The sequence below is a fragment of the Mustela lutreola genome, chromosome 3 (assembly GCF_030435805.1).
Source record: "Mustela lutreola isolate mMusLut2 chromosome 3, mMusLut2.pri, whole genome shotgun sequence".
Lineage (NCBI taxonomy): Eukaryota > Metazoa > Chordata > Mammalia > Carnivora > Mustelidae > Mustela > Mustela lutreola.
In genome coordinates this window covers 9,656,643-9,676,547 of record NC_081292.1, presented here as the reverse complement: position 1 = coordinate 9,676,547, position 19,905 = coordinate 9,656,643, and the positions used below count along the sequence as shown (strand labels likewise).

At 37.2% G+C, this 19,905-nt stretch overlaps 1 protein-coding gene across 3 annotated transcripts in view; it reads left to right on the top strand.

Moving 5' to 3' along the window:
* EFR3A (EFR3 homolog A) overlaps positions 1-19,905 on the top strand; it is a 114,183-nt gene that overhangs the window by 88,421 nt on the left and 5,857 nt on the right. For all 3 annotated transcript variants that reach the window (XM_059165607.1, XM_059165605.1, XM_059165606.1), the window contains 7 exons: positions 78-209; positions 1,381-1,448; positions 2,395-2,522; positions 10,145-10,236; positions 14,658-14,706; positions 18,728-18,831; positions 19,350-19,399. In XM_059165607.1, coding sequence (XP_059021590.1) covers positions 78-209; positions 1,381-1,448; positions 2,395-2,522; positions 10,145-10,236; positions 14,658-14,706; positions 18,728-18,831; positions 19,350-19,399 — 623 coding nt within the window. The remainder of the gene's footprint in view (positions 1-77; positions 210-1,380; positions 1,449-2,394; positions 2,523-10,144; positions 10,237-14,657; positions 14,707-18,727; positions 18,832-19,349; positions 19,400-19,905) is intronic.

Genomic DNA, 19,905 nt, shown 5'->3' with positions numbered 1-19,905 from the left:
TTTCCGTATAATCATAGAGAAAACGCTAATGGAGTCTAAGACCTTGATCTGTCAGCCGTGTTTGTTTTTTATTAAAGGACAGTGCGATTATCAATGAGGATAATTTGCCAATGTTCCATCGCTGTGGGATCATGGCGCTGGTTGCGGCGTACCTCAATTTTGTAAGTCAGATGATAGCTGTCCCCGCATTTTGCCAACATGTTAGCAAGGTAAGATGTTTAAAAATATCTTTCAACTTGGTTTTTATATAAAAATGGCTGATTTTCCTCCACTGCTGAGTGTTTTTAATTTTCTATCAAATTATAATGATTTTGTATCAAATTATAAAGATACTGCTGTAAAAGTGTGCATCACTTTTTCAGTAATAGCTCTTTTGAAACTAAACTAAAACTACAGTTAGTGTGTATATATTCTTTAATGCCTGTTCCTTTATTAGAATTTTTTTGTATAGTGGTCAGGGAATGCACGGTTTTCTTCTAGAATTTCATTTGAATTCTTACCTGGTTGTTTTCCTTTTAAGCCATTATGAATCTCAGTATGTAAATTATTTTTCGTTTTTATACTATTTCATTTATTGCTTTAAACCAGTCTACTTGAGCCAGGTCTCACAGGAAAACATTTTTAGAGATTTGTCTTGTGTCGTTCCCCTATGTTCAACTTTCCTCAGCAATAACTCATTCAGTAGCTACTTGCACAATTTAATATGCATTTCAGAGCCTCTAACTTACCTGGCAGAGAAAGTCCACTGTAATTCATATTCTTTAAAGATTATTGGTCAAGGAGAACCTCATTTTTCTGAAATTTGAAGCACATCTCTTAGTGCATGCTTAAATGTAGGCTTTTAGTGCATTACAAGAACTAGAACTCATTCATTCATTAGACAAATGCTGACGATCTGTCTGATGCCCGCCATTGCAAAAGCAGAGTGCCCCCCTAAGTTGCTCACAGTGGCGCAGAGGAGCCCAGCCTCAGAAGTGCGTTGAGACCTCACGCACACGCTACAGAAGGTGGCTGAGGAGAGTAAGGGTGCTCACGGCCTTGGGCTTTGTCAAGGGGCTTCCAACGTAGTGGCACTTGAGAAAATACATGTTCTTATCCTTTTGTAGTAGGTTCAATTAAATATAATACTTTTTCTTTTACTGCATGTTTTATTTTATTGTCGGAGTTTTTGTTACCTTCTGAATTTTTAAAATAATAAGTGTTAAAATAAAATGAACTCGCGTGTGGGCTCTAAACATAGCTTAAATTCCAAAATAATGTGCTGATATTTTTATAAATGTTTAATTTCTGTGTTTTCAGTTTTCCAAATTTTCAGAGCCAAATCCTGAGGAGTGAGGGTTTTGATTTTTTTGTTTTGTTTTGTGTTTGGCTATCTTTCAGGTTATTGAAATCCGAACTATGGAAGCTCCTTATTTTCTACCAGAGCATATTTTCAGAGATAAGTGCATGTATGTTAATTCTTTACATTTTAAGGGACACTGGCTTGAGAAACCAATCAGTGATGATTATAAAGGAGTAAACTGTTGTTAGCATATTTTCCTATATTTTGTATTTCTGTCAAATGCATCGGACTTCTTTCCCTTCCTATAAAAGTTCTCATACAATGTAAGTGTAGACTCATATACATAGTCGATCTTTGGTGAAAAAAATTATCTTAACTTTTTTTTTTAATATGGAGATATATCTCTTAAATATAGTGTGTTCTCATCTGTAAATAAGCATTTCTTAAGAGAATACAATATCCTGGTCAAGACTTTCAGTAGTAGGTAACAGCATTCACAAAACTTTGGGACAGAGACTGTATTAAGGCAAATCGGTATTACACCTGCACTCTCCCTTGCTCTCCAAACAAGAATATATATGTGAACAATACTTTATGCAGACTTTGGGGTTATTTATAAAAGCAATATAATAGTGAAAGCATCAGTATAAGATAATATCAGAGTTTGAGTAGAAAGTAGACCTTCAGGTGATTGAGCAGGTGCTTCCTATCACTTCACTGGCTGATACGTGTTTCATTAGCAGTCACTGAGCTACAGTTTGATTTTCTTCTCTTGGAGTTTTAATTAGCATGAAGGTTAAAGCTGAATTTAGTCCTCTTCATCATTTAATGTGTGAATACCCACAGAATAATTAAAGGCTGACTTCCCCGTTGGAACGTTATTGGAGAAAGAATCACAGCAGAATGAATGCCTAACATATGGGACTATATACCATGTGTTTTTATAGTCAGATTGGTCACCAAAAATACATTGATTTTTCTATCACTAATTACAGTTTAAATTGTATATATACTTATATTTAGGCTTTGATCTAGCATGCCTGCATGTTAACTTATTTTTGCTCAGTAATTTAAATAATGCTGAATGACTTTTGTTTTGATCAACCCGACAGGCTTCCAAAATCTTTAGAGAAGCATGACAAAAATTTATACTTTTTGACCAACAAGATTGCAGAGTCACTAGGCGGAAGCGGCTATAGTGTTGAGAGATTATCAGTACCATATGTACCACAAGTAACAGGTAAGAGGAGGGTAACTCGAACTCTAACTCTGGTGATTACTTTTCCGGTAATTTTTCCATTAACCCAGTTAGCATTGAAAATTCATTGTTTGTATACTTTACCACAGTTTTTCAAATGCTTAGAGGTTTTAGTTTCACTTTAAAATTTTGCTCTTGAAAAACTTTAGTAAATCTTATGGATTTTATCATCAGCAAATGGAGTCCTTAAGTAATTGTTAGTATTATACTTGATATATTAGTGTACTTCAAACAGAGAAGCCCATAGAAATCTTTCCTCATTAACCCACATTGTGTTTGACTTATGTAAATAATATAAATCGTTTAATGAGTGATTTGTGACTACTGAGCTGAATGTCAGGTAACTGCTCTCACTGGAAAGAGCCCTGACTGTTGTTTTAAAAGCCTACAGACCTTTCAAGAATGTGTTTTCTTCTGTGCACCATGTATTTCCTTCTGTTCTTTTCATTGCCTCAAATAATTGTGTTGTTTTTAAAGGCAAAACTGCATGGAGTTTTGCATTCAGTATTTACTTTAACAACTAAAATCAGAGTTTCTCTGTCCTATGTCTTTATTGTCATTTCATGGTCATATAAGTATTAAATGTGGTAGAAGAACTAGTTCTTGCTTTGGGGATACTATATGAGAACTGTTTGAGTTAGGTAGTTTTCTGGATTAAACACTAAAAATAGCACAGTCTTTGTAAATAGCTATCTTTTTTATAACATGGATCCAAAACATACATGTTTATTATAATGATAGTTCATAATGCTCTGAGATGTTAATGAATGCTTTTGCATTTTCTTTTACGTTCTAGATTACGAAAGGTTCTATACCTCATGAATTTGTTGGGGATATAAAAGAGCTAAAAACAAAACAGTAGCACAATTTTGTAATTTAAAACAGTTTTTTAAAAAGACCTTAAAAATATTTCATTCTTATAATTTGGATTTAGCTCTCTTTCCTTCAGGCAGAAAACCTCATAAACCCAGGCACAAGCACAAAGGTAAATCCAAGTATCAGTTTGGCCTGCCCTTCCCTCACCTTCCCCTAGAAAAATAGCTTAATAAAATTTGCCTTTTAGAAATGGAGCCAGTGGCCTGTATTGTATGTAGTTCTAAGTCCCTTGGTTATTTCCCTTTACCTTCCCAGTAGCCGTAGTGTATTTTCACCCTTCTTGTTCCTTTTACCCTGTTCCTTTAACTCTTTAACAGATGGGACTCTTAACAAGTAACAATTTTTAATGAAAATTATGGTACTTTCTGTTTTTTTAACCGATGGCTTGCTCTACGCGCCCCCCCCACATAGATGTATTCTCATTCTTAGTGCTTCTCTATTACTGACTGGAGGAATTCTGAATATTTCAGTATATATTTAATTATGTAACTGCATAGAAATTCCTCAGTTTGAATAAGGTTTTTTTGATTTCTAAAATTCAATAGTTTAGAATCACTCTGTGGTACATACGTCCTGCCTTTAATGCAGAAAGATTCTGAAGACATAGTGATACGTCATGGTATAATTGATTGGTTATTAAATTTTTGTTGTTGTTGTGTAACCACCAGATATTCATTTTTAAAAATAAGAGATTTAAGAAGACTATATCAAAAGAAAAAGCAAAACATACTTAGTTTCTCGATCATGCATATACCTGTCATCATGAAAATATTAGCAGTCAGTTCATATGCATTAACTCAGTGCCAGTCACTGAGACAAGCACTTGTATTCATTTTCTCATTTAACCCTTGAAGGTTAATAGGTAGTAGTGGTATCTTTGTTTAAAAATGGGAGTAATGAAGTGGAAATTAAATAATTTGACTAGGTAACACTTCTATTTTCCATGTACACAAAGATTGTTCAGTCATCCGTACAGATCCAGATTGTTTTTTTCATGTATTCCATAAACCTCCACTGAGTGCCTCTTATATACCAGACATTGTTGTGGATTTTGAGGGTAAAAAGATGTTAAGGATTAAAATCTGGTGGAGAAGATGGACACATGATTGAAATATAATGTTAGTGGTCTGCCTAAAGTTCATTGAACCAACATATAGTAAGTGACCAACATATAGTAAGTGGCCCATAAATGTAAGATGGTATAGCATTTTTCATTTATCCCTAATCAACCTAGAACTTGAGTGAATAGTGTAGGTCTAGGCATGTGGTAAGTATTCCTCCATGAAGGGGTACAGTAATACTGAGTAATGTCTCAGCTAGACCAATCAAGGTGTCAGTGACTCTAGTGAACTTGTATAATTAAATGTTTATGAGTATTTACAGAAACAAGAATGGACAAAATAAGTAGAAGTCTCTACTTTCACAGAACTGATAGTCTTTCTCAACTGGGTTCCTCATGTGGACCACAAAGCACCGATGATTTGAGTGACTATTTTCTCAGTTCCCCCGTGGTGGCGTTTTACTAGTTTTATTCCAGCAAAATTAGCAAAGAAGCTAATTCATAACAGTTTATCTTAGATAGGACAAATAACTGGACGGTTAAAGCAGACCTTCAAGGCTATGATCAGAGAAGTTTGGGGATCCCAGGCAGCAGGTAGGAGAGCATTTGGTCCAGGTTTGGTGGGCAAGGGATATCTTCCAAAGGAAACAATTCCTAGGAGGAGCCTGAAGCAGGTGTTTGGTGTTTCTTTGAGAAGTGTGATGACATGTGTGAAAGAATGAATGTAGGTAAGAACATGACTCTTCAGGGAATTAGTATGAAATTAGTGTACTTGGACTGAATCAGAGGAGTAGGGTTGGGAATTGTAAATGAAGTTGCATAGTTTTTACTGTTCTGCAACGCTGGGTAGTCAAGGAATGATTTTAAGTCAGGTTAAGCGTTGTTCAAGTATTACTCTGGTGGTGCTTTAGCAAAGTGGAGACGGAGCAACCATTTAGAATGCTCTTCAGTAATCTCCAGGAGAGAGGACTGGGGCCTGCACTGAGTGAGAATGCAGAGAAGTGGATAATTCTAGGAAAACCTACAAGAAAGAATTTATAAGCAGTTGATTGGTATGAGGGAGCAGGAGAAAACCAAAGATTTGTCTTGGTTTCTGCCTTGGATGCTTAGGTGGCACACCAGTGAGGGTAAGAGCTGAGTATATTTTCTGCTTCAGTTGCTTTTTTTTTTCCTTTTTTTTTTTTTTTTTTTTTGGTAGAGTTGGATGGTATGACAGGGTTTAAGTGAAGAAAGAAAAATGTATTTCAAACAGATTAATGTATGTTGTTTTGGATCTTGGATGATAGAAGGATGGAGTTTTTTTTAACAGAGATGAATAGGAAAAAGTGGCTAGTTTAGGGGATCAGCCTCTTGCTGGGTATCTTTGACAGCGAGCAACCAAGTAGGGTGCCTTGTAGGCAGCTGAGAGTCAGAGATGGGTTTGGGGGGGGAGTTCGGAGGTTGTAATGAGCGTAGCTCTAAGAATTGCTTCCAAACTCCAGGTTCTAGTTAGAAACAGTAAGAAGAGATGATGGTCACCATTGTGAATAGCAGACACAGATCGCAGAGCAGGAGGAGGGATGGGAAAGTGGTGAGCGCACAGCAAGCAGTGTCTGGGATGACCCCGGCCAATTTTAAGAGTGGGAAACAACAGTCTCCCCAGAGGTTGTATAAATCAGACACTGAGATGGTGGCAAGGCAGTTCTCTAGACAGCAGAATGGTATAGTCCACGGAGACTGAATTCAGTAGGCTTGGAAAAGCAGGTCAGGAACAGACACAGGTGGCCCATGGGAACCAAGGGCATTAAGTGCATAAGCTCTATTTTAGAAACCTTATGTTCGAGTAAATGCCCATGATATCTGATTATAGATGTACCTGGGCTTTTCTGCTTGACTGCTGTAAGTAGGTGATTGTATAGGTCAAAAGAATAAAGTTCTGAGAATATAACATTAGAGTTTCCCATTAGGCTTTATTTTCTTCCCTTTAAAAATTTTTAATCTTCTTAAATATACTTCCTCTGGAGTATGTTCTTTTTTTTTTTTTTTTTTTTAAAGATTTTATTTATTTGACAGAGAGAAATCACAAGTAGGTAGAGAGGCAGGCAGAGAGAGAGAGAGGAGGAAGCAGGCTCCCTGCCGAGCAGAGAGCCCGATGCGGGACTCGATCCCAGGACCCTGAGATCATGACCTGAGCCGAAGGCAGCGGCTTAACCACTGAGCCACCCAGGCGCCCCAATGTTCTCATTGATTTTTGCCACCCAGTGATTCCTTTCCTGCCCTCATGTCTCTCTTCCCCCTTTTATTTTTATCTTTGACTTAAAGCTGACTCTTCTGTGCTACCCATCAGCCTTTGTATGTTACCCTAGAAATCCTTTTATGCTGGCTTTTTTTTGTGTGTGTGAGAAACAGGCTATTATTCCTCATTTTGAGTTCTGATGAGGCCTCGACAGTTGACCAGCTTAGAAGATAAAAGCAAGTCGGCATTGATGAACATATACTACTTTGTAGCAGCTCCATTGATGTCATTATGTTTGGTAATTTATATCAAAGCATATGATCACGAGGAAGCAAAGGATACAGTGTCTAGGTTATAGTCATAGACAGAAGCAGGAGATGAAGTATTTTCAATCTGAAATCCATAGCAGAGCAATCTATATTGATGTGTCACAGTTGAATAGGTATTCATCCATACCTCAAGCCTTACAGCAGAATCCAAGTGAATCCTGTGTGGTAGGTGCAAAGCAGAGAGTTTATCATTGAATTCCTGCTGTGATTGCCAAGATAAGGCATTAATTTACATGTCTTAGTACAAGGCCCAGGAAATATTTGAAGGGTGATATTAATGGAAGGGTGATAGGGGAAGATCAGTCATAACTGATAGTAAGTTTTTGTGTCTGGAAGAAAGAGGGATACGTGGAAATAATATTTAAAGTAATATTTAAAATTTTAAGGAAGTGTTAAAATACTCATTTAGGCCTTAAAAGTTGTGAGAATTTATATAGTGGGTGGATGTAAGGAAGGGCAAGTAATAAACTGTTCCCAGTAGGGGTTTCTGTTTCTAGAAGAGCATGGAAGGCAGGAGGCCAAACGCGTGCTCAGAGATGTTAGAGTAGCACATTTTACTTGAATATTAGATAAATTAGGGAGTGGTTGAAATTGCTGTTGGTAAGATCTGATCAGAGACCCCAGAATGGCTTTTTAATTCATCAAAAAGTAGGTAGGTTGGTGGAGTGATGTGGTTAGTGTTTTAAGAAACTTAAGATATGATGGTGGCAAAAAAAAAAAAAAAAACAATGATAATGGCATATAGGTAGTATTGTAGCATTATAGTATTGCTGCTGTCGGGATGGATTGGGTCAGTGATTCCCATCTGAGGGTGATTTTGCCCATGCCAGCAACCATTTATCAGTCCTGAAGACGTTTTTAGTTATCACCACTGTGGGGCAAGGAGAGGTGGGGTAGCCCTACTGGCTTCTAGTGAGTAGAAGCTAAACATTCTGTAATACACAGAACACCCCCCCCCCCACCAACACACACACACACACACACACACACACACACCACAAGAATTATCTGGCCCAAAATATTAGTAGTGTCAGGATTTAACCCTGGCTAAGTTAAGTTGTGATAACAAACAATCATTGTTGCTTAGTGGTTTAAAGCAGTAAATTGTTACTCAAATTAACTGTGCATAGCTTCATAGCATCTGTATCTGGAATGATGGAGATTCCACACATGATATTCCAGATACTCCATCGTCCAGGCTAACGGAGCAGCTGCTCTCTGAATACTGCTTGTACTTTATTGGCCAGAACTAGTTACGTAGTCCTTCTAAACCACAGAGAAGCTGCAACTGCAGGCCTCTCTGCCTTGAAAGAGGGTGAACAACCATATTTGATCACCAGCATTAATTACCACCATAGATGGCTACTGGGAGTAAAAGAGTGGTCAGTAAGAAACCAGTTTCTCCATTTGTGGGGCCTTCTTGTAGTTCTTCATTCTGACTCCTGCTGTAGAAGAAAATCACAGTTTGTATAAAATAGGATTAGAAAGATAGGGTGTTGCCAGATTGTAAAGTGACTGTGCTATCAGTCATAGATTCTAGAGCTGAGCTTTCCAGCTGCTATAGGGAACATTCCAGATGTATCCGCATATTGATATCCTTAGCCCTTTTAGTAGCTCTTTGGGGACTGGGCAGTCAGAGCCCACAGTGTGAGCAGCCTCTTCCAGTTTTTTCTGATGTGTTCTAAACCCAATTGAAAAAGCTTGGGAGGCTCTCTATCAGTGTGTGGGCCATATTTGTTTTGAATTATAATTAAGACTAAAAATGATTTACTTCCAAAATAACACTATTAGCAAAATAAAAGGGAGAGAGCAAATAGATCAGATAGGAAGCTATCCTAAGAATTCAGGCAAAAAAGATGCAGAATTTTAATGATGGCCCTCTTGAAAATAGGGCAATGTGACATAAAGATGGTTTATTAGAGATGTTAAAGTTGGGTTTAGAACATGTTGAGTAGAATTGACTAATAAGAAATTGGAAATACTGGACTGGAGCTCAGAAGAGAAAGTGTACTTGTCAAGTTCAACTGTGGTTGAATACATCTCTGACTCTCTGTATTGTAATACATAAGGTTTTGCTTCCTTTTTTTCAGATGAAATCATAGCTATTGAGGTGTTTTTCTAGCACCCTGTGTTTCTCCAAGTCCTTCATTGCTTGTGTAACTATTTGTTTATTTTGGGTCTTGTCTCTTACACTATAAGCTAGTATGGACTACATTCAGCAGTTTGTCCCTACCACCTAACATGGTGTCTAATGACTTAATAGATTTGTTGACTGTGGAAGGAGAAAATCAAAATGAAAAAAAAAAAAATGTGTGGGAGGAAATTATAATAAAAAAAAATTCAAATTTCCACAAAATGGTTAAGCATAAAGTGGGCCTAGGAATAGCTGTTGAACTTTACTGGGTGGGAAGACACACACTCTTTTGGGAAGAGTGGTTAAGTGCAGGACTGTAACTGCAGGCATTAAGAAGAGTAGGTAGAGACATATGTAGAGCATTTGGTTCAGACCAAGCATGTTTGCAGAAGTGGGGAGAAAGTAGATTAGCTAGAGCATTTAATTGAAGAGCAAGGTTTTCCGGACTGGTGGTTGACTTAAGCAAAAGCTGAGCTAGTGGAGTTGAACGGCTGGAAAGGGTAGAGAAGGAGCTATTGACTGAAGCAACAGATTCTTTCAGTCCGCAAATGTGGTGCGTGGTAAACTCTTGCAGACATGGGTTCCTGCGCTAGATCCATAATTAGTGCACAGCTTTCACTGTTCAGGGGAGAAATGAGAGATACAAGGGCAATATAGTGAGTGTTAGTAGAAATGGATAGATTCGTTTTAGATTGTGTAATTCCTCCTTTTGCTGTTGACTTTTATTTTTTCTTAAACTGTTAGGGAAGTGGTGGTATTTCCCTTTTTGGAAAATAAAACTGTCAACCTTAGTTCACCCCATCAGTTCTAATTTTTTAATCTGCTTGATGAAATTTAAAAGCCTGAGAACACAATGCTTTATATATTTAAAAAGAACAAAAAAGAAAACTTTATTTTCTAAGACCTTTTGAAATCTGAAATAAGTAGAGGTTTTAAATGACATACCATTTCTAACTGGCAAGTAACGGGGAAAAACGATTTTGATTTTAGATGAAGATCGACTTTCTAGAAGAAAAAGTATTGTGGACACCGTATCCATTCAGGTGGATATTTTACCCAACAGCATTCCTTCTGATGATGTGGTAAGTTGCTGGAAGTGTATGGCGGGGTACTTTCTTGAGATAGACATCAATTTAAAAGAACTTTTTGCCCCTCCGTACTTTCAAACCAGAAACAAATGTAACTGTAAATCATCCCTCAGATCAACAGTGCTATTAGTAGCCATTAATCTGATTTAGCCTTGAGCTTATTTTTTATTTATTTTACTAAACTCATGTCAGCTCTCAGTAAAGATACATAAACTTAACATTATGTATTGAGGTCATTAGATTTTATATTGTAATTTAGTGTAATAAAAGGAACTGAAACAGACTTTTTTAAAATCAGTAAAAAGTGTTATATAAGGCCTGTTATTAAACTGGGTGGTTCTCCAAATCCTATTTATTTTTGAAGATTTATAAACGGATTATGAGAATAAAGAGAACTATATAATCTCACATGAAGGCAAATACTCCATGGAAGTTTTCAGAGCCTTATCTGGGAGGGTGTATTTTTTATTGTTTGATAGTAGCTATAATGGATTTAATAGAGGCTGCAGTGTATCAGTGCCCTACTACTCTTTAAGGACTGTGACTTATCTGAAATGTCAGAGATTTGATGCTCTCCTCCTGTTTAATAGAGCACAAAAGTGTACCTGAGTTTTAGAAAGAGGAAAACAGCCAGTATTGTCTAGGAGTTACTCTGCACAAATCACCAGAGAATTGATAGACTAGTGGAAATGCGGAAGTACTGGGATGTCACGTCTGCCTCCTCCTTGAAGTTTATCTATTGTTTGCCTTCCTAGGTTTTTCGTTCTTTCTCATGGTATAGTATAAATAATTTAAGAGATTATCCATCTAAGAAAAGGGGAAGAAATTTGTCTTAATTCATGGTGTCACAGCACCCCCACCTCCCCAATCCCTGTCAGTCTTCAGGAATTACAACTTTTTGGTGGCAAGGTTCCAACGGACTAGCTTACATGCTTTAGGCTGTTCCACTCCCCAGTAAGTAGAACCTGTCAGTTTTATTAAGAAATTATCAGCGTAGTGTCAAGAGCAGTTAAGAGGCAGTTAGTGTTCATTTTGAAATATGGCGGGTGTAGTTTCTTGCCAGTTTAAGCTCAAGAAAAATCATCTTCCTTAAATGCACCTCTTGAAAGCCATTTTAATTTATATATGTTTTACTCTTCAGGAGAGTATTGTACTAGCTCTGTATTTTAATGATTATGAATTTGCTGCTGTTACTTTTGGGGGGTTAATCTAAAGCTTTAGTTTTTACAGTTTATCGAGAGTGCAATGAATTTTATTGAGTGGTATTCCATTCTCCTTTTGTTTACTATTTTTATTTAAAATATATATGTATATATATAGCACTTCAAGCTATTGCAAACAAATTAGTCTATTTTGGTAAAATGAACTGAAGAAAACATTTGTATGAAGACTTACTACAGGAAGAAGATTCTTAAACATACATTTTGCAATTAAAAGTCCATTAATATTGCATGGAGTATTACTGGGTGTGGTGCATAAGCAATGAATCTTGAAACACTGAAAAAATAAAGTTAAATTTTTTAAAAAGTCCATTAATATTTAACTTATTAAAGACCCTGTTTTCTCTTTGCTGTAAGCCCTAAGTCAAATATGCTGCACATATTTGAGCATTTGAGAAGTTGAGTATAGTTTATTATAAGATTTACTTGAGCACATTGGAGTTCAAACTCATTTACCATTATGTAATCTGATTTTGCATACAGAAGACAAAACAACATTACCTTCAGAACTAATTAATTTCGTAGCATGGAGAGGAGAAAGTCATATCAGTTAAGTGTTCACCAGTTAATGGTTTAACAAAATATCAAACTATGAGTAATTTTATTAATGATATATAAGTAATCTTACTCTGAGTAAGATTTATTGCTTATAATAAATCAAATAAGAGAATTGCTCATTTAAAAAAACACAGTACTCTTGTATTTGATCAAAATTATGTGGAATTTTAAATGCATAATGCTGATTAGTCCTCAGATATATCCAATATCTGCTTTTAGTGCTTATAAAATTCTTTTTTAGAAGTCAGAATGTTTAAATAAGATCATAGCAAACTTGTTTTTCCTAATTATGACTCGGATTTTTACTATAGTCTATTGAAATCACCACTCATTTCTTCTTTCTCAAAGGTAATAGTGCTTAATTATTTTGGGGAATGGATGGGAGGCTATACATATTACATTTTGAATGCATATTGAATTTTTCCTAGTACAAAATTAAGTTACTGGTTGGCTAAAAAGAATTGTCATTATTCTAGGACAGTAAATTGTCATTTATTATAAATAAATTGTCATTTATTTATACACTCCTGCCTTTTCCCGAATATGAGTAAAGAAGCTTGCATGTGTGCTAACAAAACAAGTCTAGTGTGGTATTAGTTAGAAGCTGCTCTCCTGGGTGCTATAAAATTAGTAAGATATCAGTGGAAGCAACATAACAACTAGCCTGATTGGAAAAGGGCAAACAGATCTTATGTAGGCTCAATGGTGTTGTATAGTCTAGGTTAGAGTTATAGATCATGAATAAGGGCAAAAGTCATCAAGAGTAAAAGGATTGTTGAAATTCCTCGAGGCTGGCACCTTTGCATCATTTCTCCAGAACACACAAGTGGTGTTCTAGAGAGGCAAACAGACTATGTAGTTTGTTTGAGCACCAAATAAAGTAGATGTCTTATATTTAACAGCTGCACTCTATGAAAAATACAAATCATTGAACACTAATATAAAGCAGTTGGTCTTTTTTTCCTTTTTAAATAGGATTGAAAAAAGGAAAGAGTGGGAAACAAGATTGAAGCCAAATTATAGAAGGTTTTATCACCTGCCTGAGGGCTTTGTGTGTAATTTGGTAGGAAGTAAGGAAACACTGAAATTTGGGCAGTGTCATTACTGGGACAATGCTTTCGTGAAAGGAATCTTGGAAGTGTGGCCAGGCTAAACTGGCGAAAAGAGGCCAGAGGCAGAGAGACCGCTAATAGCTCCTTGTAATAGCATACAGCTTGCGTAAGGAGGACCTGCAGGAGCCAGGCTGGAGATAAGGAAAGGGGCCGGAGAGCAGTAGCCTGTGCCAGAGCAGGATGGGCAGGACTAAGAAGTGACTGAAAGGGAGTCTGAGAAAGAATGTTAAAAGCAAGAAAGGAGAGGGACAGTGACTGCATCATGGTCCTCCAAATTAGGGAAAACACAAACGAATAGAGAAGACTTCTTGGAATAGAGAATTTTAATTTTTCACTTACCTGGGATTGAATAGGTAATAATTAATGATGTGTAAAAAGAAGGCTGGCCTCATAGTTCTTCTGTGTTCTTTTTGCTGTACTGTAGTTGTTTCTCAAAAGTCTAAAACCCCTAATCAGTGGGTTTTTTTCATTGAGGTATTAGACTACTGCTAGGTACAAATAATTAATGAGCCAGAGCCTAATCCTGTATGTCTGCTCCAAATATCTAGAACAAAGCAACTGAAGATTCCCAAGTTTAATCTGACTTCAACTAGAAATATGAACCCTCAGTAGAAAAACTGAGGTAGTGGAACTCTTGCTGCTTCATTTCCAGCTAAAGCCTTTGTATTACAGAGAAGCTAAGGTGCAAAGCACGAAGTCTTGCTTTCGTTAGTCTTGCTGCCTTAGACATAGCAAAAGAAGCTCATGAGCTAAAATTAGGGATGACCAGAGGCCCAGGCAAGTACTCAGGTATCATTTCTTAACTTCTATTCAGAGATGCTTTAGTTAAACTATGTAAATTATTCCCCCTGAAAATGTGCTGGTGCCATAAAAACTATTACTGATTTTTTTTTTATCATAAAGCTGTTGATTTCATACCTTTTATGTATCTCAAAGCAAGGAAGAAGGGAAACTTTTTATTAAAGGGTGTTTCTGGAAAGGAAGTGTAGGAAGTTTACCTTAGAAGACCCAGAATGTGATTAAGATGTTAACTGTACTCACTGAACACTTCCTAAAGAAGTAGTGATTCTTGCTTTTAAACCATTAAAGTTTTCAGTTTATTGTTTATTTGTAAACTGTACCTAGCACCAAAATTACAGAGGGTATAGAGTACTTAGTTTTCATGTATTACATAGCTGAACTATATTTACATATTTTCTCTGCCTTGAATATCTCAAAGCACTCTTCACTTAGGGAAGCCTAGTTCAGCCAGTGGGACTCAGATCTTGTTGCATATCTCATGAGAGGAGATCCAGTTCTGTAATTCAGGGGTGGCTGATTCTGCCAGGCCCACATTAATCCCTGCAGTAGGCCACTGGTTCAGCCAAGGAGGAAGTGGAGATTATTTGATACTCTGGAGGATAGTCACAGATCCAGCCAGCACAAAGAAGAAAAACAATTTGTAGGTGTTCTTAGATGACTTGTAACTAGTTGAAGGTATTATTTATATCGACTTTTCTTAACTCTTAAAATCACCTTTCTCTAGGTAAATAACACTGAAGAAATCACCTTTGAAGCATTGAAGAAAGCAATTGGTGAGATTTTTGTTAACTCTCCTAATGATTTGCTAGCTTATCTCTGTCTTAGTACTTGGTGATGTACCAGAATAAACAAGCAGCATGGCATTTCTGCATAGATCTGTAATTGATTTATTCAGCTACGTTTTTTAGACTTTCATACTTGTCCTGTCTTATCATAGGCCATTCTTCTCTGAACAGTGACTTTCCTGGAATTATGAAAGACGTCAGTGTATTTTAATGCCACACTTACTTAAGATGGCCAAGATGCAGACTGCTCGAACTTAGGAGAAATAGGATAGTTCCTTCTGTAGGAGATGGGGGGGATGAAAATTCTGAATAATTCTGAGTGAATTAAATAGAGTAGCTCTTTTTTTCTTAAAAGATTTGATTTATTTATTTGTCAGACAGAGATCATAAGTAGGCAGAGAGGCAGGCAGAGAGAGAGGAGGAAGCAGGCTCCCTGCTGAGCAGAGAGCCCGGTGCAGGGCTTGATCCCAGGACCCTGGGATCATGACCTGAGAGCGGAAGGCAGAGGCCGCAACCCCTTGAGCCACCCAGGTGCGCCCAGAGTAGCTTTTAACAGGCACACAGTAGTGTAATTAGAAGCATATTTCTAAGGGGTAAGAGTAGGGAGCTGACTGGGATTGTTAGCAGGTACACGGGATAGAGGGCCGCGTTAACTCCTACAGGTTTATCAGTGAGAACGTCAGAGCATAGAAATTAAACTCTCCTGAGGTCACGTAGGTAGTAAATGCTGATGCCAGATTTTATACCCACATTTGACTGACTAATCTTTTCACACTGCAAAAATGCTACTCTAATTTTTTTCTCCTTTGGCCCTCATGGCAAAAACTTTCATATGATTTGCCTCTTTTTAAAAAATTTTAAATGGTTCTTTCAATTAAGTATTGATATAAATTACTGCTAGGCTAATGATACCTTGTTCTCAATTCATTTCTAACTGATAAAGCAATATATGGTGGAATATGACTCTCATTATTTTCAGAGCTGTTAGAATAAGAAAATTAATATCAAGAAAAGTGGAGTGCTAGCACCCATTATGCATAAAATAAAATCTGACCTTTATCAGCTTAATCCGTTAGAGGATTTTTAAATTATGTGATACAGTGTCAAATTTACCAAAATAAAATTAATTGAATTCAGTAAGCAATTTGAACACCCATTATATAAAGATATTTTGAGACATTTAAAGATTAATAGGGCATGTCATGGGGTGTGTGGCTGGCTCAGTTGGTAAAGCATGTGACTTAATCTCAGGGTTGTGAGTTCAGGCCCCATGTTGGGCATGGAGCCTACTTAAAAATTTGATTGCCTTGATTTGCAAGCTGAACTACTCAATTTTTTTTTTTTAAGATTTACTTATTTTAGAGAAAGAGTGTGCACAAGTCAAGGGGGCAAAGGGAGGGAGAGAGAGAGAATCTCAGACTCCTCGCTGAGTGCCAGGCCCTGCACGGGGCTCAGTCCCATGACCCCGAGATCATGACCTGAGGTGAAATCAAGTCCGATGCTTACCCAACTGAGCTATTCAGGTGCCCAGAACTAGTCGATTTTGATGAGGAACACCATTTTTACTTCAGAAAGAAAGAAAAAAGACTGACAGAAACCTTACGGTATTTGGCAGGCATTTTCTGGAAAATAAATGAAGCTGTGACTCCCAAGAGAAAAAACAAAACTGTCAGCACTGCATTTGCTTCTAATGATAAAATTTGCACTCTGAACAAAATTGAAATTTTGACTTTTGTCTGCCCCTGTGAGTTTGGCAGCACCCAAATATTTAGATGCTTGTAACGACGGGGATGGAACTAGAGGGTATTATGCTACGCTAAATAATCGGTCAGAGAAAGACAATTAGCATATGATCTCACTGATAGGAGGAATTTGAGAAACAAGACAGAGGATCACAGAGGAAGGGAGGGGAAAAAGAAACAAGGTGAAACCAGAGAGGGAGACAAACCCTAAGAGACTCCTAATCTCAGGAAACAAACTGAGGGTTGCTGGAGGGGAGGGGGTTGGGAGGACTGGGGTGTCTGATGAGGGACACTGGGGAGGGCATGTGCTCTGGTGAGTGCTGTGAGCTGTGTAAGACTGATGGACTACAGACCTGTACCTCTGAAGCAAATAATACATTATATGTTAATTTAAAAAATACTTAGATGCTTCTAATGAGATAGATGTTAGATTCTTCTAATGCGATCAGTGGTAGTACCTGCCAAATATGATTGAAGAAATACTGTATAATGAAACATGACTACATTTAGTTGTACATGCGTAAATCACTGGATCAGTATTCCCCATGACCACTGCATGATGTTACAGAATCATGCATAAATACCGATTATTCAAAGTGTAAAGTAGACCAATGCATTTTACCATAACCAGTTAGTTTAAAAAGTTTATTAGTAAGATTTCAAATTTTGTATTACAGCTAACTTTTAATAAAACTACTACTTCTCATATTGTGTTGTAATGTCCAAGAAAAAATAATCACAGTTCTGTGAAAGGCTATTAAAATACTCTTTCCTCCAGTACTTCTCTCTCTGAAGCTAGATTCTCTTTATATACTTCACCCAAAATAACACACTGCAGTGGGTTGGGTGCACTTTGCAGATGGAATCCAGCTGTCTTCTATTAAGCTATGACATTGAAGAGATTTGTAGAAATATAAAGCACTGCCATTCTCCTCACTGAGTTTTACTTCGGAAAGTATGATCATTAAACAAATGTTATTTATGTTAATATATAATCCTTTCATAATTCTGAAATGAATTATTTTCAAAGGAATTAAATGTTTTTAAAGTTTCTCAGTTTGATATTATAATATGGAAGATATCAGTGGATGTAACAATTTGGTTTTCTCATAACTTTCAAGTATGTAAAGGACTCTTGAGCCCAAAAAGCTTGAGAGCATGGCAAACAGACCTGCTGCCTGTAGGCCAGGTTTAGTTGGAAGTATCATCAGAAATGGACATAAGACCAGAATGTATCTGCCTCATCTTGTCTACATTCCCTTATTTCCTACTGCTTTTACCTGATGTAATGTAAACATTTATGTGTCCTGCCTGGCCTCTGGCCATTTCAGCTGCTTACCCTGGTCTAGTGAAGAACAGAGAGGTGATCGTAAGTCTCTGTTAGTCATTCAGAAGTGGATAAGTTCTTCAATTTTGTTAACCTGTCACAGTTTCAAAGGAAAAATATATAGTAGCCTATTTGCTTTCTACTTGCTATTTCTGTTTCACCTTTTTAAACTACTTACTTGTAACCTACAGTTTTCTACCTGAAAAGCAGCCTGGGTTAAAGAACGTTGAACACAGTGCATTTCAACCTGTGAAATTCTTGACCAGGAAACAAACCAACCTAGAAAGACAACCTGAAGAATTGCCAGGGGTTGTAGTAGACCATTAAAAAATAAGCCATAAAGTAGGCCTATTTCCATATTAAGCAGACGTTCATACTTAGATCTGTAGTATTAAGACAGGAATTTATTTTACTATCTCACAAACTTTGGTCAGGCCATACATCATTTTAAGATAAAACATGTCTTTTCAAACTGGAAATAAATGCAAAAGGCTAAAACAGGAGGTTCCAAATGGCTCTTTATTTCCGCTGTGCCATTCAGTATCAAGTTCAGCAGACTTTTAATTTAGTATCTCATGTACCAGGGCATGAATATTCATAGAAGAATCATCTTTCAGGTGAGGCCTTGAAGTTACTTGCCTTGCAGCAAGCTGTCATGCTCTTGCTTTTTTGAGAAGAGAGACAAAGGGAGTGTTTTTTGAGAAAGGATCTTGTACTATGTAGCTTTACCCCTTTAGATTAGACAAAATGTTTTGTGTATCTACTCTCTAGCCTCTCTCAACATTTTGGGGATATTCAATCTTTTGCTTTTTTCCTTTTAAAACTAGTGCTATAAATTACCTTTATATTTGATTTATAGACTGTTTGCTTTTAAGGTCACTGGCAGGGTGCTGTGAATATCTGTAATCCCTTTATTGGGTCTTTGTAAACATTTATATAGATACCAGTGGAATGGAAGAACAGGAAAAGGAAAAGAGGCGTCTTGTGATAGAGAAATTCCAGAAAGCACCTTTTGAAGAAATAGCAGCACAGTGTGAATCCAAAGTAAGTGAACAGATGGTAAAGGGTATGATGTGGGGAAAGTTTGATTCTGTGGACATTTTCTTGGTCATTAGTTGGTAGGTTCCACACTTTATGCAGATCCACAGAACACATGGGAATGTATCAGGTAGGGACTGAAAACCCTGGTGGCCTGGCTGGGAGTCCTCAGTGATCTGTGTGTATAGCACGAGCCCATGGAGACAGCAGCTCCCAGTCTGAATGTCGAGGATTGCAGTTGCTGTGGTGCCTTTTGTGCAGTGGCTTTCGGGGACTTAGCTGTGGTTATTTTGTTTATGTATCTCTTGGCTTGTTTCTCCCAGTGAGATGAGAAAGTGGATGAAAGAGAAACTCGACGTTAAGTTCCAGTGGCTGGTACGGAGGAAGCCAGAACATGAAAGTTCTCGTACCTTCTTCGTAGTAGCACTCATGCTTTGTCCTTTAAATTACGTTTGTATTAGTAGCAGATGGCTATTTGGGAAATCAGAAAATCCATTCTTAAACATTTTTCTTCCCCTTTGTAGGCAAATCTGCTTCATGATCGACTTGCTCAAATACTGGAACTCACCATACGGTAAGGATTTTATTACAACAACAGCAATAAAATAAAAAATAGAAGTTGTTAAACCCCTCTGTAGATTTGTGGCTGGTTGTGTTTAAGTAATAGCGCTTTTCAGTCAGGGCAAACCCAAGATCACAGAGGTGCCTCTGTCATGGACATTCTATTTGGATAGACCTTGATAGTATCGCTTCTAGTGTCTTCTAGCTGTCCTAGCTTGCCTTTCTAGATGATTCCTTCCTTCCATGTGCTCCCATAAGGAAATCTGGGTAATTTGGAAGATTCACATTTTAATAATATGTTCAACCAGGTGTCATACTTCACCATTTTGACCTGCAAAAAACTACTGTTTTATATGGTTCAACTGCACAGTTCTTTCCAGGACAAGCCGGATTCTCTCATGAAACTTTCCTCAGTCATACCCATTTCAGTCCTGTTGTAACTTTATGTCCCAGACACATGGTATCTAATAGACTTCAGCATGCGTAGTTACATAGTTGTGTTCAGTTACATAGTTGTGT